This window comes from Natator depressus, chromosome 8 (assembly GCF_965152275.1).
Source record: "Natator depressus isolate rNatDep1 chromosome 8, rNatDep2.hap1, whole genome shotgun sequence".
Classification (NCBI taxonomy): domain Eukaryota; kingdom Metazoa; phylum Chordata; order Testudines; family Cheloniidae; genus Natator; species Natator depressus.
The window spans coordinates 35,640,565-35,660,893 of record NC_134241.1 but is presented as its reverse complement, the minus strand read 5'-3'; the positions used below and the strand labels follow the sequence as shown (position 1 = coordinate 35,660,893).

At 47.0% G+C, this 20,329-nt stretch overlaps 1 protein-coding gene across 3 annotated transcripts in view; it reads left to right on the top strand.

Moving 5' to 3' along the window:
* NRG2 (neuregulin 2) overlaps positions 1-20,081 on the top strand; it is a 306,149-nt gene extending 286,068 nt beyond the window's left edge. For all 3 annotated transcript variants that reach the window (XM_074960739.1, XM_074960738.1, XM_074960740.1), the window contains 5 exons: positions 459-561; positions 3,096-3,219; positions 5,104-5,231; positions 8,113-8,337; positions 17,844-20,081. In XM_074960739.1, coding sequence (XP_074816840.1) covers positions 459-561; positions 3,096-3,219; positions 5,104-5,231; positions 8,113-8,337; positions 17,844-18,501 — 1,238 coding nt within the window. In that variant the 3' untranslated portion in view covers positions 18,502-20,081. The remainder of the gene's footprint in view (positions 1-458; positions 562-3,095; positions 3,220-5,103; positions 5,232-8,112; positions 8,338-17,843) is intronic.
* Positions 20,082-20,329: the final 248 nt, after the last annotated feature.

Here is a 20,329-nt window from a genome sequence, read left to right as displayed (position 1 = left end):
CTCCGTTCTCCCCTTGGAGTGTCTGGATCCTGATTGTCTCAGTGGATATGGTCAGGGTCCTGTTTATTGGATTACCAAGGCACCTGGGGAATCTGCTGGAAAGGAAAGAGAAGAGTTGTGAAGCTATTAGAGATCATGACTAGAGGTCACAGAGCTGTTATGGGGAGGAGAGGGGACAATGATAAGTTTGCTGGGGTGCAGAAGGGAGGCATTCCTGGGCAGAAGGAGGAAGCCAAGAGAAGAGGAGGAGAGAATGGTAGGAGATCTCAGTGTGTTTGGGGAGGTTTGGGATAATCATCCAAGCCTTTGGGTGCTTATCAGAACCGGACCACGGAACACTTTGAGATCTCTTGATGACTAGTCTACATCGGTTGGATTCTGCTGCTATTTGTGTGTTCAGAACACATTATTTTCACTGGAGTACATTTTTAATTAGTATATTTTTCTAACCTTTGCAGAAGCTGAAGAGCTCTATCAGAAGAGAGTTTTAACCATCACTGGGATCTGCGTTGCATTGCTTGTGGTTGGAATAGTATGTGTGGTCGCTTACTGTAAAACCAAGTGAGTACCGGCAAACAAGTCAAATCTAACAGCAATATTCAAGCTTTGGGTTCACGCTTCTAGCTATGGCACTTACTGACCTAAGATAATACTCAAAGGAGATGCTGTACTGTGCTTCTCACTTACACCAGAGAAAATGCAAGGTCTAATAGGGCAGGGGAGTGGAAATCAAAACTCTCTCTATGCCTGACCCTGGGTAGAGCTCATAGGTATACCAGATTGTGCAGACATTCTGCATTTCAGCTGAATCAACCCCATTTTGCTAAGTCAGGCAATGTCCTGTGGATGAGAGAAGAAGACTCCCTGTAGCATTGGGAAAAATCCATTATGCTGGAACCTAGGTGATCGTGACTTCTGGTCTCATCTCCGCTGATGATTGGTTATATTTCAGTGAATTTCATAACAATTACTGTTGAGCAAGGCTTCATAAGCTTTCGTAGAAGACAATCAAATATAATTCCCTTCATTTTACAAATAAGTTAACTGAGAGATTGCATGAGGTCATTGCAGGCAAAATTGGGACTAGAACACCGGTCTCTAATATGCAAATCCAAGTCTCATTCAAAACCACACTCCCTTGCCTAATTAATATGCCAGATCTATGTGCCTGGCTGGCCTTCTCTAACCAACCATTGCTCTAACCACTAGCCACACTTCTCTCCCAGAGCCAGCAACAGAACCCAGCATTCCTGATTCCCAGCATTCTGCTGCTGTCTAGAAAATGGCTGTACAACCTGTTAGCAAAGTGTGTGTTCACCTCGGTCCCCCTTCAGTTGCTGCTCCTCACAGAATATAACAGTCTCTCCTTTAGCTCAGGTGTAGAGGTCTGAGGGTCCTGGGATCAGACCTCATTGACAGCCCACATAGTGAGTTCTCTTGGTTGCACGCAGCTGAAAGTTGAAGCTAGAGGCTGGAAGCTGAACCTAGACAAATTCAGACTGGAAGTGAGGTGTAAAATGTTACTAGTGAGGGTAATCAACCATTGGAACAATTGACCAAGGGTCATGGAGTATTCTCCATCATTGTCAATTTTTAAATCCAGAATGGATATTTTTATAAAAGATCTGCTCTAGGAATTATTTTGGGGAAGTTCTCTGGCCTGTGTTGTGTAGACAGTTGGACTAAGATGACCACCATGGTCCATTCTGGAATCTACAAAACTGTGAATTTTCTTTTTAAAAACTACTAGTTTATTTAATTCACAGAGGGAGGAAACATTTTTAAAAATGGGTTTCACCATTATAACCTGTCTGTTATGGTGTGACGTGCAACAAAACCCAGATGTTCCACATTGCGACCATTTGTCACACATTGGCTTGTATTGCATAGTGGTAGGCTTGAAGGCTGAGAGTTAACACTTTGACTCTGATTTGCTGTGAGGTCGCCATAAGGAACTCATGTAACTTCTCCGTACCTTAGTTTTTTGCCATCTGAAAATGGGGACAATAATACCTCTCTGCCACGCAGGAGGTGTGTGAGGCTTAATCAGTTTGAGAGTCTCAGCCAAAAGGACAAAACAATCTTATTATTAATACAGATATTCACTTGGTTACTGAAGGTTTCAAACACACGTCTCTCATTTGCCCAGGTAGAAATAATGGAACAAACCCGGAAGTCCTAAGTCAGTTTTCACGTCATCTCCACTGTGGAAAAACTCCTACCTCCTACCTGTGCATGGGTGAGAGGGAAATGGGAACATGTCCCTGCTGATCTGTTGCACCGGCTGGGTTAGCCGGGCCTGGGCAGTGGGGGAATCAGCTGTGCCCAGACATGCATCCTGATGATCTTCCTGCGTTGGTGCATCCCCATACCATGCCTTCCTGTGGGCCATGCCTTAAAGGCATATGTGGCTCTGGCCCTCTGTAAAGGCTTCAGAAGTTAGCTCAGGGATGTTATACTTAGAATTTTGACCATGTTTCTCCCAGCTGTGATGTTGGCCCAGGATATGCAGTGGAGACAAGCTTCTGCGACTCAGGCTGCACAAAGAGAACCCCACGCTAAGCTATGGACAGAGTCTATCCCTGCCCAGGTCTGTAAGGAGTTTTAGCTCCTAATCTGATTTTAGTGGAAGTTAGGAGCCTAAATACCTTTGAGGATCTGGACCTGAGAGAATAAGGCAAAGGTATCCATCTGCTGAATCTCCAGGAGCAAAGTGCAGGTCTCTCCCCAGCAATCTCATGCCAGGGGTGACAGCTTGTCAGAACATTCTTTTCCACACATCTGGGTTCACAGCAGCATTGTGGCTACCTGCTTGAAATGCTTTTCAGTACAGAGCACAGCGCCAACCCATTTCACTCTGGGGGCCGGAGGAAGAAATGGGGGCAGGGGATTGAGTATTTTGCTTTTATACTAGTTTATTTCCATTGCCCTGAGCTACAGCGTGCTGAAAGTGTCTCTGAGATATGAATTCGAAGCATGGCCTTGTCCTCCTTATTGTCTGACACCCCTACAGTTCTTTGGGTGTGAAGAGTCCAAGGAGATATTAGAATTCTAAGTAAACCCTATGAATTCATTTCTCCTTTGTGCATTTTTAGAAAACAACGAAAACAAATGCATAACCATTTACGGCAAAATATGTGTCCCGCCCATCCGAACCGGAGCCTTGCCAACGGCCCCAGTCACCCCCAACTGGATCCGGAGGAAATTCAGATGGCTGATGTAAGTTGCTTTGGTATAAGGCAGTGCAGAAGTGTATTGAATGCCTTTTTTCAGCCAGTGTTTTCGTTTAGATGTAACATTAAGAATTTGATGTTAAAAGCTGAAATTGAATGGAAATTTGTTTTTTAAAAATGGAAAACCACTTGGGCTGGGTTTAGGACAGAAATGTATGAACTAATCATATTTAATTCTCTGCCACTCTGTGAAATGCTCCTGGTATTTTCTGTTCATTGACAATATCCCAAAATGCAACATTCTGGACCACTACAAATACCATGGACTACGTGGCTGGTGAGGGTGAGGCTGTTATCTTGAAGAGCCATAGGTGTGCATGGCACTTTAGGTAGGGCCTTATTCTGCCACTGTTGCTTCTAATCAGTAGCACTTTGCTCAAGGTAGTAAGTCCCATTGGGGTGCTCAGACGCCACACTGATGGGCACAATTTAAGACCATAGGCTCTGATCCAGCAAAGCACTTAAGCACATGCTCAGTTTAATGTGTGTGGGTAAGTTCCCTTAAATTCAGTGGGACTATGAATGTGATTATGTTGATTTGGGGCATTTGAAAAAAAATGAAAGTGGGAGGCAACCAGATCCATGATGAGTAAAGACACAGGACGGGATTCTTTCCTGTGCCAGCGCTCCAGCATTTCCTAACTTTTGAGTGCTCAGCTTTGCAACCTTCACATTGTATTAACATTTTTTTGTATGTGATAATTTATATGCCATCCCGTGTATGATACATAATGGACCAGTTCTTGCTGGCTCCTGGAGATAGGTATAACGGGTCCCTTGTCAGCTGCACAAGTGCCAAGCACAGACAGAGGAGTCGGGAGCTAGGTAGACAGACAGGCATGAATACAGACAGAAAGAGAATCTGCAAAAAGCAGCAATAGTGCCTTCCCAGGCTGCGGCCCCACACAAAACCTTTCAAAATCTGTTTATGCTGTGAGTAGGAATAACCCATGCAAGAGCTGTGGTTGACCATTGCCAGGTCAGGGACCATATTGGTATACATATACAGACTAAGCACCATGTCTCCAAGGCCCTCAACATTCATCAACACCCTTTCATAGTTCCCATGTTGCAGCCTCTCCTTGACATATTGAAGAACCCAGAACAGCGCCACAGAACAACCACTACTTTTTAACCTTCTGGCCGCTGCTGTTCTTCTCAGCTCTTAAAACTGGACACAGATGCCATGTGATCATGTACTTGTTACGTGGTTTGATATAGAGACTCATAAGCATTAAGGCCACAAGGGACCATCATGATCGGGGTCCTCAACCTTTTTCTTTCTGAGGCCCCCCCCAACATGCTATAAAAACTCCACGGCCCGCCTGTGCCACAACGACTGGTTTTCTGCATATAAAAGCCAGGGCCGGTGTTAGGGGGCAGCAAGCAGGGCAATTGCTTGGGACCCCAAGCCACAGGGGCCCTCAAAGCTAAGTTGCTCAGGCTTCTGCTTCAACCCCAGGTGGCAGGGCTCAGGGCCCTGGACTTCATCCCCATGCAGTGGGGCTTTGGCTTTCTGCCGCGGGTCCGAGCAAGTCTAATGCTGGCCCTGCCTGGCGGATCCCCTGAAACCTGCTCCCAGGCTCCCAGAGGGCCCCGGATCTCTGGTTGAGAACCACTGATCATGAAAATCTAGTCTGACCACCTGCATATCAGACCCCAGAACCTTGCCCAGCCACTCCTGTGATAGACCTCTAACCTTGGGCTGAGTTACTGAAGTCCGCAAATCAAGTTACCGAGAATCCACCATCTTCACTAGTTTAAACCTGCAAGTGACCCATGCCCCAGGCTGCAGAGGAAGGCGAAACCCCTCCCCGCCCCAGTCAATCAATGAGCAGTTGCCTGATGTTTGGGACTCTCTTTATTACAGTATATTTCTAAAAACGTTTCTGCCACTGACCATGTGATACGGAGGGAAACAGAGACGACGTTTTCAGGAAGTCATTCCTGCTCCCCATCTCACCATTGCTCCACAGCCACTCCAACTTCAAGCCAGAGGTGAGTGTGCCGTCCCCCATCCCCCCACACACATCCATCCTGTTCCTGCAAGAATATCTCAAGAGTGTAGCAAGAAAACCATTTCTTAAATCAGAGCAAATACCAAATGTTTTTCTTTTCACCTGCTTGTTCACTGCTCATGAGTGTTTGCAATATTCTGTCACTTCGAGTGACACAGAGAAAATAGATGCACGAGAGAAAAACACTGAAGATTATTCTACATGGAGTTTGATTTTGTGATAGTTTTGGAGAAATTCTTTTTAGCTGTGGGGTTTGGAACATATATACCTCAGATAATCAGCATACACTAGACTTTGGGTAAAATTTTCAAAAGTACTGAAGGAAAAAATTTTCAGAAGCTCCTAAGTTCCATTTACAAAAAGGATGTAGGGCCAGATTTTTGAAGGTATTTAGGTGCTTAAAGGTTCAAAATGAGCTTTTCTAAAGTGCAGATTAGGTGCTCTCCTATCTGCATCATTATGCACCTAAATACCTATAAAAGTCTGGCCCTTAAGTTCATAAGTCACTTTTGAAGATGGGACTTAGGCTCTTAAGACGCTTTTGAAAACTTTACCCTTTATCTCATTTGCATACTGCTATCCTCTTTCTAAATACTTTATGTAGTACTAGAGCTGCAAAATTTGGATTCAGATCCAAGTTTTGAAGAATCCAAATTTCAGAGGTATTCAGGGGGCATTTACAAAATACAGATCTGGATCCAGATTCAGATCTGAGGAGCTCTGCAATGTCAAGAGTGTTTGGATTCTGGGGTTTGGTTTGGAGCTCTCTCTTGTGGTTTCCATTTTTAAATGTCAGAATTCTGACCTATGATCTCAAAACTATGAACTATGGCCGTCTGGTGACCCTGTCGTGGCAAATGTGCTTTGTATGTCTGTGCATGGATAGTTGCTCCTGAACATGACTGCTGTGAAGCATTTAGAGCAAAACTTTGAACATGGAAAACTATGTTGTATCTTCACAATCTACACAAACAGGAAGTTGTACACAGAACAGTTAAGTGTATCTACACATACATTAATCCATGAAGCACACACAGATGTGTATTTTGCACAGGCAGTTGCCTGCATATTTTATATATACTAATGCATATTTCACTTGTGTTTAGAAATATTCTCCTATACATACCTGTGATGTATAAGAAGAGAGGGCTATAAATACTGTTAAACATTTAGGTCTAAACTTTCAAAATTGGGGTCCCATTTAGCAGGTGCAATTTTGCATCAATAAAAACTTGTTCATGCAACTTGTTACAGGCGAAAAAATGTTGGTGCAGATGCTTATGTTTGCACTTTGCACCTACAGATATGGAGGTCATTCTGCAGCTGGCTTGAAAATCTGGGTCTCAATATCTTGTGCGATGTTAGGTCATCAGTGAAATAGCAATAGTTCTTGTTAACAGGAGAGGGTCAAGGTGGAAGAAACAGCGCATCCATGAAGCAGAGCCTTTTACCTTTTTGAAGCGCATTTCCAATTATAAATTAATCTTTTCCATTTTTATAGTGTCCAGGAAAACCCTGGATTGCATCTTCAAATGCCCTGGAGCAGGGCTAAGAGTAGATGGACACTTTCTCTTTGTGAATCCTCTGTTTCTTCCCCTTCAGTGGTTCCAGTGAATACTGTGCTTATGCCAGTAACTGAAGTCGGTTCTTTGAAGGTGCACTCAACATTAAAACATGATTGTAAGATGACACTCTGAGGTCCATATTTATGTCCCATTGGTCAATTGCACCAGACCAGATGTGTTCATCTGCAAGGTAAAAGATGTCAGGTCTGATTCTGATCTCACTTACACCAGTTGTCCACCAGTGTAACTTTAGTGTTTGGTAGATGTTGATGAATCCTTTGCATTCCAAGTGTTTGGAGAAAAAGGACCAGAAGGCAAAATGTTGACTTTTTTAGAAAACGTTCTCTTACATAAGTTACTCTAGCAGTGTGGCTATTCTATTATTCAGTCCTCAGAGCTTGGTGATTTAGACCTAATATTTTTCAGCTATTGTGCATTCATGAGTTGCACACACAAATTACACAATAGACATGTGCAATCCTGAGTTGTGTGTACAAAAGTATATGTGCATGCACAACCCCGATTTACATGGTCTCATTACATGTTTTTCACTCATTTCACAATGGTTAGGCCTTCTGACGGGCAGATATCTATTGGGATTTCCAAAGTGCCTTACTCCCATCAAAAGTCAATGGGAGTTAGGTGCCCAACTCACTTAGGCATTTGTAAATCCCACAAGGCACCAAAATACTGTCATGAATTGGTGCTTGATCTCTAAAACTCTGTCTTTCTGAGTAAACTGCCATGAGCAAATGTTCTTGAAGACACACCCAGAGCAGATGAGTTGAATGTGAAGCTGCCATTTCACTCCTCCTCTTTTCGAACCAGAACACCATTTGAAGTTGTAAATGCAGTTGATGGTTGCACCTGAGAGTAGGCCTGGGTTTAACCATAATTAACAAGTTCTTTGGATCGGGACAGTTTTTCTGCTCCGGCATCCCTGTGAACCCCAGCACCTAATTCTCTGCTGGCATAACTTCATTGACTCCAGTTGCCTGATCTGCACTTGCCATAAGGCAGTCAGGCATTTGTTTGTCCTCCCGTGTGCCCACAAGCAGTTGCACCCAAATTCATTGTGGACAAAACAAGTGAAGGCCAAGTTTTGCAAATCACCCCCCACCCCCCAGTTAAACACATTGCTTTTAGAGAGAGAAGCAAAGTGAATACAGAGTGTGGATTTCTAACCTTCCTTCAGAATGACTCCAAGCCACAGACTGCCTGAAGGAACAGGTGTGGTGTAGCAGGACATGGCAGAAATTCTCCCTGACTGTTGTTGATCTGTGGTTTGCTCTGCAGGCAGGAAAGCCACACATGGAGCTTGGACCGGACGGAGAGCCTGACTTCTGATTCGCAGTCTGGTATGATGCTGTCTTCAGTGGGAACCAGTAAATGCAACAGCCCTGCCTGCGTCGAGGCCCGCACCCGGCGAGGAGCTGCGTATTGCGTGGAGGACTCGAGAAGACCCACGATGCAATACAGGGATTCGGTGGATTCACTGCGAGACTCGCCACACAGCGAGAGGTCAGCCCTCACTGCTTTGTGCCATCAGCTCTGGGGTAGATGACTCTGTTATGGGTTACTAGGGTTCACTGGTCGAAGTGAAGGACACTAGAGAGGGGCATCCAGACCAGATCCATGTTGGACATAAGATACTGCACCAGAGCAGTGCTCTGCTTGGACCGGTATCCTGTCTTTGAGAATGGCCCGTAGCAAAAGCTTCAGACACAGATGCAAAAAACCTCTCGGAATTGACTGCCCATGGTGGAAATTTTTCCCTACCACCAAGCAGTTCATGTTGCTGTATGGTATTCACGGAAGCATCAGAGCTTTTCTCTCTTATACATTGTAAGTGTAAATAAGAGCGAAAATTTGACAGTGTCAGGGTGACTTCTGGGGACAGGGAGGGGCGTAGATCTTCTCTCAGTCCATGGCTGAAGACTCCAAGCTTGCTGACCACCTGTGGCTCAGGGATTAGAATTCCTCTCCCAAAAGAGACGCTCCTATCTTGTGAGCTACAGGAGCTGCTCCAATAGCTTAGTACAAAGAACCTGCAGCACATTCCAGCCAGTAAAGAGCAGCACTTCATGTATGCATCAGCCCCTACTGTACGTGGCCTAGGGATGGGAAAATAGCTGATGATCCAGGCAGGGAGCTAATCTAAGTGAAGATGAAGTAGAGAGGAGGGGTTGGATTCATGGAGGATTGGGTTGTTTTTAATGGTGAGAGGGGACTGCCTGGATTTGAAAGCCTTCACCCTGGCTGGTTCACTACTAGCTGGGCTTGTTACGTCGGCTCTCTTCTGGGAAAAGTGATAGATTTCATTTCCTTTTCGGGAGGAGGAAGCGATTTCCCCCAGCCCGTCCCCCAAATGCTGCTGCAGCAGTATAACGGGGCTGGCTATGGGAGAATGCCCCCAGGATAGGCACTGCATCAGGTTGCCATGGAGCCCTCATGCAGGGAGCACACTGGGGCTGGGAGGAACGTGTCAGAGGCCGGAGGGAGTAGAGCTGGGGGGATTCTAGCCAGTGCTGCTGCCATGGGCATCCGGGGAGGTCCTGCCTCCATTGCACACTCGCCCTTAGAGCAGCCTGGAATAAGGCAGAGCCTCCTCTCCTGGGCCGCACCGGTATGTGCTGCACCTCCAGAGAGCCCCAATTGCACCTTGAATATGGACAACATGGTGAAGGCTCATGGGGGACTCACAGGGCTGGCGGCAGGATCAGGCTTTACCAAATACACCGTGTCCAGCGCAGCAGATAAGGCACAGACAATGCGGGGGTAAGGTAAGGGGAGCAGAGTACAGCAGTGCCGTATGCAAGTGCCACAAGCCTGGAGGCAAACAAGATGAACTGGACAAGCTGCGTGCAGGGATGATGGCCCCACTGGTGTTGTGGAACCAATGGGAGACAGCCAGGAAAGCTGGCCTATTGATTCTGAAGGCCATGCTCTACATAGGAGGAGAGAGCCAGGCATATGCCTGTGCTAGGGGACAAGGGAGTCACCTTCTAGTGAAATCTAGATGGCAAGAGAAGAAAACGACAGCATGGACACTCTGAGTCCCTTTCTGAGTGAGAAAGGAAATAACAGTGCCCGACGAGTCTCTGGCCCAGATCAAATCAGAATAAAAGCAAAGACCAGGCCCTTAGCCAAGAGATAGTGGAGACAGAAAAGGTACTGGATCTGGTGCTTAGCATCCTGGTGATTTGAAATACCAAGATATCTGAGGTGGATGCAGCCAAACCAGGGGGCATCAATGGAGATTTAATATAAACTCCACTGATGTGTGCAGTGAAACCTGTTCATAAAGGCCACCAAAGGGAGGCGCTGTATTAGTGCTGGGTAACAACAGGTGGCCACAGAAAGCAGCATGGTTAATATGGAGGAACACTCATGGGGCTAAGACTACACTGGCTTTTAAGACCAGGGAGGGTGGCTAGCTGGGGCCTCTCAGCACAGATCTCATTCACTGTGCCTCTTGTTTGGCAAGGTGAAGAATACAGCGAAAGGCACAGTCACTTGCGTTTGGTATTAACCAATTAAGAGTCATAGAGTCACAGAGCTGAGCACAGGGGAGAGCCAGTGCGGAAAGGATCTCTTGGGGCTTCAGCTCCTAAGGAAGGGGAACATGGGAAGCTGGAATCATAGGGCATTTTACTGTGACACATCTAATGGTAGGAAACCGAGGCAGTTAGTAGGAAGAGGCCCCGCAGAGGGAGGTACCAAGGGAAAGGTGGAAATAAGAAGGACAATGCTGGGTGTTGAACGGTTCTTCCCACCACGCAGGGGGCACAGGTTCACAGACAGACTCCTGTGCTGAAGAAGTATGTCATTTATTTTCTGCTTCAGTGAGTGATTGGTTCATCGAACCAGGGCACAGCACAGGGTTAAACGCAAGTGACCCCCATATTCGGTGCTCGCCTTAAATACACTGTTACAAAATTATTCATTCTATATTGTATAAACACCTTTCTGTCTAGCACTAAGATTAGTTTGCCAACTCGGTTGTTACCTGATTGGATTGCTGACCCCGTTATTTATCTGATCCGATTGCTGGCTCAGCTTTTCACCTGGCTGTTCTCTTTCCTTGCCAGACAAGCAGGCATCTTTTCACATGCCCCAACACCTAAAATATACATCCTACATACTCCATCCTACACTGGGGGGACCCAAGAGTAAAAAGCATAAATGCAAGTGTATGATTTCAAAGGGAAGTCTAGAACAAGAAAGCAAGCCAGTGACTAAAAGAAGAGCTTATAAAGGACTTGAAAATTGAACTTTGCAGGGGCAGGAAGTGAGGTTGGATCTTCTAGAAATCAAATATGGGAGACGAAAGAGAGAGAGAGAGAGAAATTCATAGATTTACAGATTCTAAGAAAAGCAGGGACCATGATGATGATCTAGTCCAGGGGTGGCCAACCAGAGCCACATGCGGCTCTTCAGAAGTTAATATGCGGCTCCTTGTTTAGGCACCGACTCCGGGGCTGGAGCTACAGGTGCCAACTTTCCAATGTGCCGGAGGGTGCTCCCTGCTCAACCCCCTGCTCTGCCCCAGGCCCTGCCCCCACTCCACACCTTCCCGTGCCCTCCCCTGAGCCTGCCATGCCCTCGCTCTTCCCCCCTCTCCCTCCCGAGCCTCCTGAACATCACGAAACAGCTGACTGGGAGGTGTGGGGAGGGAGGGGGAGGTGCTGATCAGTGGGGCTGCCGGTGAGTGGGAGGCGCTGGGAGTGGGGGGGTGGGGAGATGATGTGGGGGCTGCTGACGTATTACTGTGGCTCTTGGGCAATGTACATTGGTAAATTCTGTCTCCTTCTCAGGTGTTGGCCACCCCTGATCTAGTCTGAGCTTCTGTATAGCACAGGTCAGAGATTTCATTCCTGCTTCAAGCCCAGAAACCTGTGGCTGAAGCAGAGAAGATAGAACTTGATCTAGAGATCCCATGTGAGGAAGAATTTACCACATTCCTGGATAAGGAGGAGAGGGTGTGGGTGGATGGTGTGAGAGAGGGAAGGAGTCAGTGGAAATATGGTTTCTACAAATGTATCTAGGAAAAGAATAAAGGGAAGGGAAGTAGAGGAGCTCTGGTAAGGGAGGAGAAAAACCCAGTCCAGAAGAGTGTTGGGATGGTTATAGGACTGAGGGAAATCTGAGTCATTGTTCTAAGGCTTTGTCTGGATTCAGTGTGTGGATCTCTTTCTTTCTGTCTCCTCCATCCCCTCCACTCATCCCAGGAGCCTGCACCATTACAGAGGTAACTGACCCAATTCCATTGCCTCTTGCTTCTTTCCTGAAGCTCTGATCTCCGTCTCGGAGCTCTCTCCATGATCCCCACCTGCTGTATTTCAGCACGTCTCCTCCCTTTGGCCCCATCGCTCCTTTCACGATCTCTAGGCTGACCTCGTTGCTGCTCTCAGCCTCCTCTTCCCTTCCACACACACACACCCGACTTCTCTCCTCTCAGTTGATTCCATCAACCTTTCATTTCTCACAGCTCCTCTCTTGATTCCCGTGTCTCCCTCTCCTGCTGCTCTGCCTGCCCTTTAATCCCCTCCCTCTGCATCTGCTGCTTCTGTGACTGCATCCAGGCTGCTGAGTGCCCTTGGGCAATGTCCCAGGCCTGCACTGAGCTCCTCCATGTCAGTTCTTTCTAGTGCTTCCAAAGCGTGGCGTCTCTTTTCCTCCTCCTGCTCCCTCCTGACACCTCACCCTCCTCTGCCCGCTCTCTGCCCAGCAGCTTGCCAATATTTCCCAACCGCCCATAAGAACTCTTCCCTGCCTCTGACCCTTCAACCTCTTATTCCACCCTTTCCTTCTTCCCACCACTCTGGGCTTCCCAAGCCTGACTGTGACTCTGCCTCCAAACCCTCCAACCCTTCCCATCTCTTGTCCTCCTCCGCTGCTCTTTATCTCTAGCCACTCCCACTATGACTCCTTTCCATCTGCTGACGTGCACCAACTGTCTCCCCGACTGGAAATAAACTCCTTGGGATGGACTTATCTCTCTACCTACCACCTTAGCTCCACCACCCTCCTTCCACTGGCTTTCTGTGTTTTACCACACCTCCCTACCTGCCTGGCTTCTGACTTCCGCTCTCCCTCAGACCCTGAAAGCAGAGAATCTTGATCTCTCCTGCTAAGTATTGTTAAGGAGCTGGGGAAGGAAATGGAACGCATGGAGAGAGCCTTCCCTGATGTCCTCACAGGTTCTCATCCCGCAGAGGAAACTGCACAACCTATTAGAATTGGACAAAGGGCAAATGTGAAGCAACCCGGTGACCGCACAGCTGGGTGTTCCATTGCCGATCCTAGCGAAGTCGAGGAGATTCAGTATCGAAATGAAACCGCCGGGAAAACAGAACCTAGCAACTACAGCTGGGGGAAAATTTTCAGACAACATTCCTTTTTCACTGAAAAATGCAGATTCAGGTTGACCAAAAATGTTTTCAAATTCACGGAATTGTTTCAATCAAACAAAAAAAATTCTGAAAAAATCAAAATGTTTCAACTTTCTTAGTGAATTTTACTTCAATTTGATTCAAGAAAGAAGTTAAAAAAGCCAAGAAATCCCTCAGAAACCAAACAAAACCTTTCATTTGACCCAAAGCTGGAATTTTTATTTTTCACTTTTTCAGTTTGCTGATCCAACCCCCCCAGCCCCCCGCACACACACACCCCATTTTTCGGGCTGGCCACTGACCGGAAAAATTGGTTATTTTCCCAGGTCTGCTAGCGCCAGCTACCATGGCACAGATTGTCCAGGTGATCAGAGCCCCCTAGTAGAAGTACCAATGCTGTGGCCCAAGGCAGCCCAGCAGCTGCCATTTACCTTGATTTCTCTAAAGCTGTTATTACAGCCTCCTACCCCCCAGAATGTAGAGAGGAATACTAGCGTGAGGGCAAAAACTGGCTGGCAGGCCGTAGGCAGTGCAAGCAAACAGGGCACCCTCAGAACAGGGGAAGTATCAACAGGAGCCAGGCTTCAGGTCTGTGCTACTAAACATTCCCTGTAATCCCTGTGGAATGATCGGGGGCATCCCCCTGAGTCAGGGCTAGATTCTGCCTGTAGGAAGCAGAGGTGCGGTGCACAGGGGCAGCCCTGCAGCAGGGGCTCAGCGTGACTCAGCCCCTGTTTCTCCCAGGGGACATTTTTGGGAGCACACACCAGAGCAGCAGCTCCACCAACCTACAGGGGAGAGCAGTGTGCACTCCCCTTTGTGTTCAGCTAACCGGTGTGGTGGTGGGCATGGAGGGGGACAGAACCATGCCGCTCCATCCTGCCCACTTGCGGGCAGCTAGCACCCACGCGGGCACTTGCAGGGAGCGAGGTGGTCCCCAGTTTCTAGGTGAGGAGGGCATCACCCTTCACCCTCCCCAGCCCCATCCCAACAGGGACTGGCCATCATCTGTGCAGCCAACCCCAAGCTTGGAGGGCTAATAAGCAGCAGAGGAGCTCTCCAAGCAGCACTAGCGATGTGGCAGGCTGGAAGAGCCAGACAGCTCTAAATTAGATGAGATTTAGGATAGCTAAATGCAAGGTGAGGCACCAAGGGAGATCCCTTAATCAGCCCAGATAGAAACAGGAGGCTGCTGCTTAGAAAGCAGCCGTGGGGTCAGAGAGCCCCGCAGGTTAGAGTGGAGGTTATTGGAGATGAGCTCACGCTCGAACGCTCTTGCTAACAGAGCAAATGAAATCCTGAGTGCTTGTCTATAAATAGAGGGCTCTCTCCTAAGCCAAAGGAGGTAATAAGGGTGCTTTATACAGTCATGGTGTGAGTGTGCTGAGGATATTGTGGGCACTTTGGGACCCTGTGTTAGAGAAAAGCCATTGCAGAGCTAGAGGGAGGGCAGAGAAAGGCACTCGAGGGTTTCACAGAGGACGAGAGCCTGGGATGGTGCTGGTGGAAGGGCAGATACCAATAATGTTGCACAAAACATATGTATCGGTAAAGCAGGAAAGAGACTGCCCTGGCACAGAGGAAGCGGGAGAGCCAGAGGACTGGTCTGGAACTAAGGGCCTGACCCAAAGCCCATCAGTTTCAATGGAGAAGGCCCCAAAGTGGATCGTGTGATGATAAAGGGGTTGTGGCTGTATAGGGAGCATAGCAGAGGCGACCTGTCCTGGTGGGAGCTCTCTAAGTCATTGGCTCCTGGAGCACAGGGAGGGGGCGGCTCTGCACCCTTTGAAACAGGGCGACATCAGCGTGGCTGGAGAGGGCCCTCTGTAGTTGCTGGCACTGGGTGTGCCAGAGAGGTTGAGTCTTCTGGCAGCACTAGACTGGCATAGTCCAGGGTTAAGGACTGTGATTGTCCCTGGGCAAGGGCACAGGTGTTAGGAGGGAGGCACGCTGACCTTTCCTCTCCTCCTTGTGCACTCGTCCAGGAGGGTGATCAGGCAATGCATGTAACTGCTGAATGAGGCAAATACATGGGGTGAAATGCTAGACATTGGCATCGTATGTCTCTAGGGATCTTTTCCAACCCAGCCGTCTAGGGCTTTCTCATCTAAGAGCAGGAGTACAGGAAAAACCCAGGGAGGAGAGAGAGGCTCCTGGTGGGGTCCCATCTCCTCTGTACCAATTTGTTACTCTGTGAGCTGATGTCCCTCCTCTATGTGATGATCGGCTTATGTTCCCACCCCCCTGCTCCACTATACCTCCAGTGAGCTCCATGGTGTCACACTGGTGAAAGGGCTGCAGGAGTCAGATCCAGCATGCACCTCTTTTGTGCATATCATGTAAATGAGCTGTGTGAGAGTCAAAAAGCTACAAACCCATGCACCTCAGGAGAACTTACTGTCTTTGAGTTGTGCTATAAACAAGCAAACACACACTTCCCTGTTCTGAGTCACCCAAATATACAGACATCCTGGGCCATTTACGTACCATAGAATCATAGAATATCAGGGTTCAAAGAGACCTCAGGAGTCATCTAGTCCATTCCCCTGCTCAAAGCAGGACTAACACCAACTAAATCATCCCCGCCAACTTTTGCCGACTTTTGTCAAGCCAGGCCTTAAAAACCTCTAAGGATGGAGATTCTACCACCTCCCTAGGTAACCCATTCCAGTACCACTCTCCTAGTGAAATAGTGTTTCCTAATATCCAACTGAGACCTCCTGCACTGCAACTTGAGACCATTGCTTCTTGTTCTGTCATCTGCCACCACTGAGAACAGCCAAGCTCCAACCTCTTTGGAACCCCCCTTCAGGTAGTTGAAGGCTGCTATCAAATTCCCTCACTCTTCTCTTCCGCAGACTAAATAACCCCAGTTCCCTCAGCCTCTCCTTGTAAGTCATGTGCCCCAGCCCCCTAATCATTTTTGTTGCCCTCTGCTGGACTCTCTCCAGTTTGTTCACATCCCTTCTGTAGTGGGGGGACCAAAACTCAGCTCTGTGTCACCCGAATGTACAGTCATCCTGGGCCATTTATGTACCAACTCTGTGTTGCCCAAATGTACATTCATCCTGGGCCATTTATGCACCAGCTCTGTGTCACCCAAATGTACAGTCATACTAGGGCCATTTACTTACCACTTTTCTGTTCTATATGTAGAATGGCCCTTTCCATATAGCTCAAAGGCCAAGCACAAACTCTAATATAACCCCTCAAATCAGCCGCTGCTTGGAGTGAGATGAAAGAATAGTCCCCTCCCACCACTCATCCTCTCCCAGCCAGCTCTTCAAGCCAGTGTTCTGAGGACCTTGCAATGCACCCAGGATGTTAACAAACTTTGGGCTTGATTCTCCAAGGTGCTGAGTACCTCCCATTGAAATTAATGAGTTGAGAAGCCCTCAGCATCTTGCAGCATTGGGACCTTAGGCTCTACCCTACTAGCCAAAGAGCCAATTCCAGACTGAAAGCATCTAGAGAAGTTACACTGATGCAAAGACTTGCTGGCAGCTACAGCATCCTTCCCTAATTAGTGAAGTGCCATGGAGCCCATGGCTGCCTTTGTGTTTGGCTCAAAGCCCTTTCCCTCACACCTCCGTTGAAACACTCAGGTGCTGCTGGCCGTTGCGTGAGTAACAGAGGCACTCTTCGCTTTGGCTCTTGGGTGGTCCAGCGCTTCGGCATGGGGCTAGAAAGTGCAGTTTTACTGGGGGTGACATCTTTTGGAGGAGCCTTAAAAGTAATATTCTAATTGTTTCTGGTCGTAAAGTTCCCATGGCACTTTTTGCAAGAAGAGGGTTTTGAGCTCCAGTGTCATGGGCAAATTTCAGCTTTGTTAATTACATTTACCTATCTACATTCTCACTGTTGCTTCAACTGGATGTTATCCTTTGCTTCCTAAACTGTTTTGCAGTGTGGCTGGCATTGAGAGATGGATGGTGCATCTTACCTCGGAGGTGGCTAGATTTCATTGGTGGATGTCATAACCCCTGTGTTAGCTTCACCCCAGTATAGATGCTCAGAGCATCCAGTTTTCACATGTGGGTACCTTAAGCTGCTGCACAAGATGCTGGCATAAGACCATAGGGCTCACCATACCAGGTGGGACCAACAGTACAATGAGTCCAATGTCCTGTGAGCAACAGTGGCCAGCATTAGGTAGTACAGAGGAAGCTGTAAACCCCCATTCTGAACAAATATGTACTCACATGCCCATTGGGCTAGTGGGCGACTTCAGGTATCCAAATGGAGGGCTTGTATGTAATAGGGCAATCACTTTTGGAAATAGGCCCTAGAGTCTGTAAAACCCCTTGGGACTTGGTTCTTCTAGGTGAAATTTACAGCATGAGGGCCCGGGTCTGTCAGTTACCATGTGGGTGTGTCAGTTACCCTGTGAGGGGCACGGGTGTGTCAGTTACCACGTGAGGGGCGCAGGTGCATCAGTTACCACGTGAGGGTGCTGGTATGTCAGTTACCATGTGAGGGTGCGGGTGTGTCAGTTACCATGTGAGGGGTGTGGTTGTGTTAGCTATTTGGCCCTGGTAGTTTGGACCCCAGGGTCAGGTATTCCAATGGGAAGAATAATATCTGGAAAGCTCTTGTCAATCAGGATCCTAACGTAGTTGTTTCTCTTTTCAGATATGTGTCTGCTCTGACAACACCAGCACGTCTGTCTCCTGTCGACTTCCATTACTCACTTGCTGCACAGGTACCTACCTTCGAGATCACCTCCCCCAATGCTGCCCATGCGGTGTCCCTTCCGCCTGCGGCACCCATTAGCTTCCGAGTGGAAGAGCAGCAGCCTTTACTGCGACGCTACCAGGTGCCCTTCCAGGATATGCAGAGATACGACAGTTACTACCAAAGGAAGAGCTACTTGAATGAGAGCATGGGGAGCCTGCCTTCGAGCCCCTTCCGCATCACGGAGGATGATGAGTATGAAACGACACAAGAGTACATCCCAGCACTAGAACAACCAAAGAAAACAGCTAGCAACAACAGGCGGTGGAAAAGATCAAAACTCAACGGGCAGGTCTCACACAGAGCCCGGACGGTCAGAGACTCCTTCTCAGGAAGCAGTGCTTCATATAGTGAGTCTGATGAGGAGCTCATGGCGGAGAGCACCCCATTCTTAAGCATTCAAAACACTGAGGCAATGAACACAGATTCGCCGCCGCTGTATCGGCCGGGAGACAGCAGGACTTACTATTCCTTCGAGAGACAAAGCGCACAGGTGGAGAGCGGGCAAAGCAGATCGACACACATGAGACCCAAACAGGACTCGGCTCCTCTTTAGAAGCCACACAAACTCACGCACCCACAAACACATCTGTATCGAAAAGGAGGAAAGATATTTTTATTTTATATAAAAGAGGAAAAAATATAACAAATCAAATGTTTTATTTTCATTTTAGCAAAGTTGTCTTATAATAGCTAACAGCAAAGACTTTTTTATAGGGAATCTCTATTTATATGTGACATCTTGACTTACAGCTTCCGAGAAAAAAACACACAAACAAAACAAAATAAATAAATACTAATAAAAAAAGATGGGCCAATTTTTGACAACTTAAAAATAGAAAAAAAAAATATCGTCGTGCCTTTTTTTGCTGTATGCTAATGCCAGAGTCCATGCTGAGGATTACGTTTCAATCGCATTCTTAAGATCATAGGTTTTAGTTCAAGACAACTTACCATGTTAAGGGCACTTTCCCATTTGAAAAAAACAACACCCTCCACTTTGCCTCATCTCTGGATGTTTGTGATCTTGTTCTTTAAAACATTGTTAGAACACACACAAATGACATGTATATGTATGTTCTCATAAATACCTCCTAAGGGGAATCCGTCTTGCCCACTCAAATAGTTGTAGTTTTGCATATTTCAGGGGGGAAAAATTACGTACCAGAATGCAGAAATAATGGGGTTTTTTGCAACACAGGTAGGAAGAGGGAAAGAAAGCATACAGTAGCAACAACTCTTACAATATATTTGTTGACCGTGTTACTTGTGGGGTCCCAAGTAAAACTGACTCATTTTGGCACAGTTTTGTGAAGTTGTAGTCAAATGAATAAAACGTTTACATGAATGTGGTAAAATATTATGTCTTTATAGATGGTTGAATCCACTTCATTGGTGCAGACCCTGATTGGAAGGGAAACAGCCCATTGCAGCAGTTACAGATAAGCACTCTTGACTGGTCAATTATTTTAAAAGATGGCTTTACAGTATTGCAAGAAACAATGTCAAGCTCAGACAGGGTTACATATTGGCCATAATAGTGCAGAAGAGTAGAGCAAAGGACATGGAGAAGTTAGTGACAGCACGACCACCAGTATAGCCCTGCTAATTGCTGTGAATCACCTACAGATAGTGTTGTGCATGCTCCGTATGCAATTAATCCCCATTTAAAGTCACTGCAATGCATCCTAGGACCCTGCCCCTGGCCAATGAAACAGGTGGGCAATGTATCAGGAAAGCCATTCAGTGGATTCTTCTGTATCCATGTGCCGTGTATTGTAAAGAAAGTTGTTATCATAATGTGCCAGTGTTACATAAGAACGTGTTGTCAAAGATGGACGTCACATTTGGGGCAGCCCTGGCCCCTGGACCCGTGGCTCAAAGAGACGGTGCTGTGTGTCCAAGCAGCAGACCATTCACATGTGAAAGTGCCCCTCCTTTCAGTTCACTGCAGCAACCCTGTTTACATTGTAGCCTGAATTATTTCTTTTTATATTTTCACTTCTGCATGTCCTTTGCATTTCAGATACTGTAGATTGGATGCATGGTGAAGCTGTGACTGAGAAGATAATATAACAATTGACAGTGTATTTCATTTAACTTTTAGCAATAAAGTAACTAAACCCTCTATTCCTCACCCACAATGGGGTCAGATGGAACCTCTGCTAATTAGTCATAAGATGATTGTAAACATTTGCTCTGGATTGTCTGAATGTCTGAACTCTTGACTGTTTAACACTTGAACATTTTTTATATTATAAATAAAATAAGAAATAATTAATGTTTCCAGCATTAATCTTAACTCAGTGATCAGATTGGGGGTGGAAGGAGTGGTGTTACACAATCCCAAACTCCACCCACAGCCTGAAGCTCCATCCACAGTC